This window comes from Saccoglossus kowalevskii, chromosome 3 (genome assembly GCF_978046115.1).
Source record: "Saccoglossus kowalevskii chromosome 3, keSacKowa6.1, whole genome shotgun sequence".
NCBI lineage: Eukaryota > Metazoa > Hemichordata > Enteropneusta > Harrimaniidae > Saccoglossus > Saccoglossus kowalevskii.
The window spans coordinates 3,301,012-3,307,011 of NC_140643.1; the positions used below are offsets into that span (position 1 = coordinate 3,301,012).

The 6,000-nt window shown below is 33.3% G+C and overlaps 1 protein-coding gene across 3 annotated transcripts in view; it reads left to right on the top strand.

The window, feature by feature from the left end:
- The window catches only part of LOC102807725 (uncharacterized), a 34,794-nt gene extending 29,784 nt beyond the window's left edge, over positions 1-5,010 (top strand). For all 3 annotated transcript variants that reach the window (XM_085496691.1, XM_085496692.1, XM_085496693.1), the window contains exons 14-15: positions 3,770-3,946; positions 4,116-5,010. In XM_085496691.1, coding sequence (XP_085352817.1) covers positions 3,770-3,946; positions 4,116-4,263 — 325 coding nt within the window. In that variant the 3' untranslated portion in view covers positions 4,264-5,010. The remainder of the gene's footprint in view (positions 1-3,769; positions 3,947-4,115) is intronic.
- Positions 5,011-6,000: the final 990 nt, after the last annotated feature.

Below are 6,000 nucleotides of genomic sequence, written 5' to 3' on the forward strand. Positions count from 1 at the left end.
AATATTGGTAGCAGTGTAGCTTATTACGCGAGTATACAATATTGGTAGCAGTGTAGCTTATTACGCGAGTATACAATATTGGTAGCAGTGTAGCTTATTACGTGAGTATACATCATTGGTAGCAGTGTAGCTTATTAAATGAGTATACATTGGTAGCAGTGTAGCTTATTACGTGAGTATACAATATTGGTAGCAGTGTAGCTTATTACGTGAGTATACAATATTGGTAGCAGTGTAGCTTATTTACGTGAGTATACATCATTGGTAGCAGTGTAGCTTATTAAATGAGTATACATTGGTAGCAGTGTAGCTTATTACGTGAGTATACAATATTGGTAGCAGTGTAGCTTATTACGTGAGTATACAATATTGGTAGCAGTGTAGCTTATTTACGTGAGTATACAATATTGGTAGCAGTGTAGCTTATTACGCGAGTATACAATATTGGTAGCAGTGTAGCTTATTACATGAGTATACAATATTGGTAGCAGTGTAGCTTATTACATGAGTATACAATATTGGTAGCAGTGTAGCTTATTACATGAGTATACAATATTGGTAGTAGTGTAGCTTATTACGTGAGTATACAATATTGGTAGCAGTGTAGCTTATTACGTGAGTATACAATATTGGTAGCAGTGTAGCTTATTATGTGAGTATACAATATTGGTAGCAGTGTAGCTTATTACGCGAGTATACAATATTGGTAGCAGTGTAGCTTATTACGCGAGTATACAATATTGGTAGCAGTGTAGTTTATTACGCGAGTATACAATATTGGTAGCAGTGTAGCTTATTACGCGAGTATACAATATTGGTAGCAGTGTAGCTTATTACGCGAGTATACAATATTGGTAGCAGTGTAGCTTATTACGTGAGTATACAATATTGGTAGCAGTGTAGCTTATTACGTGAGTATACAATATTGGTAGCAGTGTAGCTTATTACGTGAGTATACAATATTGGTAACAGTGTAGCTTATTACGTAAGTATACAATATTGGTAGCAGTGTAGCTTATTACGCGAATATACAATATTGGTAGCAGTGTAGATTATTACGCGAGTATACAATATTGGTAGCAGTGTAGCTTATTACGCGAGTATACAATATTGGTAGCAGTGTAGCTTATTATGCGAGTATACAATATTGGTAGCAGTGTAGCTTATTACGCGAATATACAATATTGGTAGCAGTGTAGATTATTACGCGAGTATACAATATTGGTAGCAGTGTAGCTTATTATGCGAGTATACAATATTGGTAGCAGTGTAGCTTATTACGCGAATATACAATATTGGTAGCAGTGTAGCTTATTACATGAGTATACAATATTGGTAGCAGTGTAGCTTATTACGTGAGTATACAATATTGGTAGCAGTGTAGCTTATTACGTGAGTATACAATATTGGTAGCAGTGTAGCTTATTACGTGAGTATACAACATTGGTAGCAGTGTAGCTTATTACGTGAGTATACAATATTGGTAGCAGTGTAGCTTATTACGCGAGTATACAATATTGGTAACAGTGTAGCTTATTACGCAAGTATACAATATTGGTAACAGTGTAACTTATTACATGAGTATACAATATTGGTAGCAGTATACATCATTGGTAGCAGTGTAGCTTATTACGTGAGTATACAATATTGGTAGCAGTGTAGCTTATTATGTGAGTATACAATATTGGTAGCAGTGTAGCTTATTACGTAAGTATACAATATTGGTAGCAGTGTAGCTTATTACGTGAGTATACAATATTGGTAGCAGTGTAGCTTATTATGTGAGTATACAATATTGGTAGCAGTGTAGCTTATTATGTGAGTATACAATATTGGTAGCAGTGTAGCTTATTGCGTAAGTATACAATATTGGTAGCAGTGTAGCTTATTACATAAGTATACAATATTGGTAGCAGTGTAGCTTATTATGTGAGTATACAATATTGGTAGTAGTGTAGCTTATTATGTGAGTATACAATATTGGTAGCAGTGTAGCTTATTATGTGAGTATACAATATTGGTAGCAGTGTAGCTTATTACGTAAGTATACAATATTGGTAGCAGTGTAGCTTATTACGTAAGTATACAATATTGGTAGCAGTGTAGCTTATTACGTAAGTATACAATATTGGTAGCAGTGTAGCTTATTATGTGAGTATACAATATTGGTAGTAGTGTAGCTTATTACGTAAGTATACAATATTGGTAGCAGTGTAGCTTATTACGTGAGTATACAATATTGGTAGCAGTGTAGCTTATTATGTGAGTATACAATATTGGTAGTAGTGTAGCTTATTACGTAAGTATACAATATTGGTAGCAGTGTAGCTTATTATGTGAGTATACAATATTGGTAGTAGTGTAGCTTATTACGTAAGTATACAATATTGGTAGCAGTGTAGCTTATTACGTGAGTATACAATATTGGTAGCAGTGTAGCTTATTACGTAAGTATACAATATTGGTAGCAGTGTAGCTTATTACGTGAGTATACATCATTGGTAGCAGTGTAGCTTATTAAATGAGTATACATTGGTAGCAGTGTAGCTTATTACGTGAGTATACAATATTGGTAGCAGTGTAGCTTATTACGTGAGTATACAATATTGGTAGCAGTGTAGCTTATTTACGTGAGTATACAATATTGGTAGCAGTGTAGCTTATTACGCGAGTATACAATATTGGTAGCAGTGTAGCTTATTACATGAGTATACAATATTGGTAGCAGTGTAGCTTATTACGTGAGTATACAATATTGGTAGCAGTGTAGCTTATTACATGAGTCTACAATATTGGTAGCAGTGTAGCTTATTACATGAGTATACAATATTGGTAGTAGTGTAGCTTATTACGTGAGTATACAATATTGGTAGCAGTGTAGCTTATTACGTGAGTATACAATATTGGTAGCAGTGTAGCTTATTACGTGAGTATACAATATTGGTAGCAGTGTAGCTTATTACGCGAGTATACAATATTGGTAGCAGTGTAGCTTATTACGCGAGTATACAATATTGGTAGCAGTGTAGCTTATTACGCGAGTATACAATATTGGTAGCAGTGTAGCTTATTACGTGAGTATACAATATTGGTAGCAGTGTAGCTTATTACGCGAATATACAATATTGGTAGCAGTGTAGATTATTACGCGAGTATACAATATTGGTAGCAGTGTAGCTTATTACGCGAGTATACAATATTGGTAGCAGTGTAGCTTATTATGCGAGTATACAATATTGGTAGCAGTGTAGCTTATTATGCGAGTATACAATATTGGTAGCAGTGTAGCTTATTACGCAAATATACAATATTCGTAGCAGTGTAGCTTATTACGTGAGTATACAATATTGGTAGCAGTGTAGCTTATTACGTGATTATACAACATTGGTAGCAGTGTAGCTTATTACGTGATTATACAATATTGGTAGCAGTGTAGCTTATTACATGAGTATACAATATTGGTAGCAGTGTAGCTTATTACGTGAGTATACAATATTGGTAGCAGTGTAGCTTATTACGTGATTATACAACATTGGTAGCAGTGTAGCTTATTACGTGATTATACAATATTGGTAGCAGTGTAGCTTATTACATGAGTATACAATATTGGTAGCAGTGTAGCTTATTACGTGATTATACAATATTGGTAGCAGTGTAGCTTATTACGTGATTATACAACATTGGTAGCAGTGTAGCTTATTGAAATGACAAACAACTAACATAATCATTGTCCTGAATACTACAAATGCTATGTACATATTGTTTGTAGACCATCTCGTGGCCGGGCAGGACCAAGATCAGCTTGGGGAGGTCAAATAGGAGGTACTGGTGTTAATCACAAGGCTGGTAGTGGACTACCGAGGGCAGTGTTATCTAGGACTCCATCTAGTTCTACTTTGGATTCAAAAGAAGAACCTTTACCATCAGCTCGCAGTTTTCAGTATCCGTAAGTTACAAATCATCTATTTAGGATTAAATCCATTGCAATGATGTACAGAAAGGGTTTCCATATACTTTCATTTTTGTATGCATTTTCTTGAAATCTCAATGACTTGTGTATCTGATATCTAATTGGTACCATATAGATGTAATAATTTTGTTTGTTTTGTTCTCAGACGATCAGATTCAGCAGCCGAGTTTCTCACAGTCAGTCTATCACATAACTGCTACATGATGAAAGGAGCCCTTCGGCATTCAGCTCCTCCAGCACAGAAAAGAGCGCCACCAACGGTAGACTTCAGGAAAATGGAAACAGTGAAATAGATAAATCAGTATTTTTTGCAAAAAAAAACATGTTATCTACAAACTTAAATTGGCATTTTGTAATAAAATAATTTTTAAAACGAGTATTTTTATGGCAAATAATACCTGATCATTAGGCTTACTGTTAGGTCCACTGCCACTGCACAGAATGTTGTTTTAGTGATGCACAAATTTACCATCTCATGTTTTGGTAAAATGTATTTTTTTTTAATTCTAATGTAGACTATAGTTGCAACAAAGTGCCAAAGTGAGTTCTATGCAAACTTATATTTACAAAAGAGATCTGAAATAAATGATATGCCGTGATCAAATAACCTGACAAATGAATCGTAAAATTAACCTAAGATATGCCAACTCAACAAACTATGGTATTTTTTCCACACACCTTGTCCACCTGCCATTGCACTGAATATAGTACTTACCAGGTATATATAGATTGTCTATGGTTTTCTACTCATGTAGATAAACTCATTGAAAATGTATGAAGAGTAAATTGGCCCACACATTGATTGTTAGTTTTTTTCATTGTCATTTACAATATTGTACACACCATGTAGATTTCCATGCAGTCTTCCAATTTCATAGTATTAATGAAAAGATCAAATATATATTTTTCAGATTGCTGATCATAGATTGAGCCAACTTCAAAACACAAAACCTTGGTTTCATGTATGTGTATATATTCAAAGTTGTGTACATTTGTAAATAATAATAAATAAAATTGTGATACCAGAATATTAACATAAACTTTACAATGGTTGAGTGTTTTATCATACAAATTGTGCATACAAAGATGGAGCACATGTACACAGATAAAATCAAAGAAAGCTTAGAAAGAACTCCCATGTGCTGAGAGTTTTGGAGACACATTAAATATAATTCAAAATTACTTGTACTTGATTGAGATAATGATGGAAAAGCTGAAAACTAAAAATGCAAATCAGAAAATTAATATGAACAGATTTGAGTGTGAAACTAATGAAGCCTGTGCAATGTAATAGACCATCTATGTACCTAGTTTTATTGAAATGTGATTAGAACCAACAAAAATGAATTATTATGCTTATTAGGGAATTAATATAAACAGATTTTAACCCCAAATTAATTAGGTTTGTACATTGTCCTAGAGCATCTTTGTACTAAAATTCATTGAAATGGAATAATTAGTATTTTAGATATCAGTGTGATAGCTTAAAAGTGGTTAATTATGCAAATTAGTAATTAATATGTACAGATTTTAACCCACAATTATCCAGGGTTGTCTATTGTCCTACAGCATCCATGTACAAAGTTTCATTGAAAGGTGAGGATTAGTACTTGAGAAATTAGTGTGAAAACTGAAAATTAATTAATTATGCAAATTAGGTGATTAATATGCACAAATATTTATCCCAAAACAATCTCTGCATAGTCCTTGAGTATGTATCAAGTTTCATTGAAATGTAATGCTTACTACTTGAAACATCAAAAGCTGAAAATTAATTATGCAAATTAGGTAATTAATATGCACTATTACCCTAAAAACTACCAGGTCTGTGCAGTGTCCTATGACATCTATGTACCAAGTTTTATTGAAATTTGATGATTAGTACTTGAGATATCAGTGGAAAAAACGAAAAATTGACTAATCATTATGCAAATTAGGTAATTAGTAATTAGGTAATTTTTACCAAAAACTAATCAAAACCTAGTATTAGTTCAGAGCATCTATGTACCAAGTTTCATCAAAATCCAATG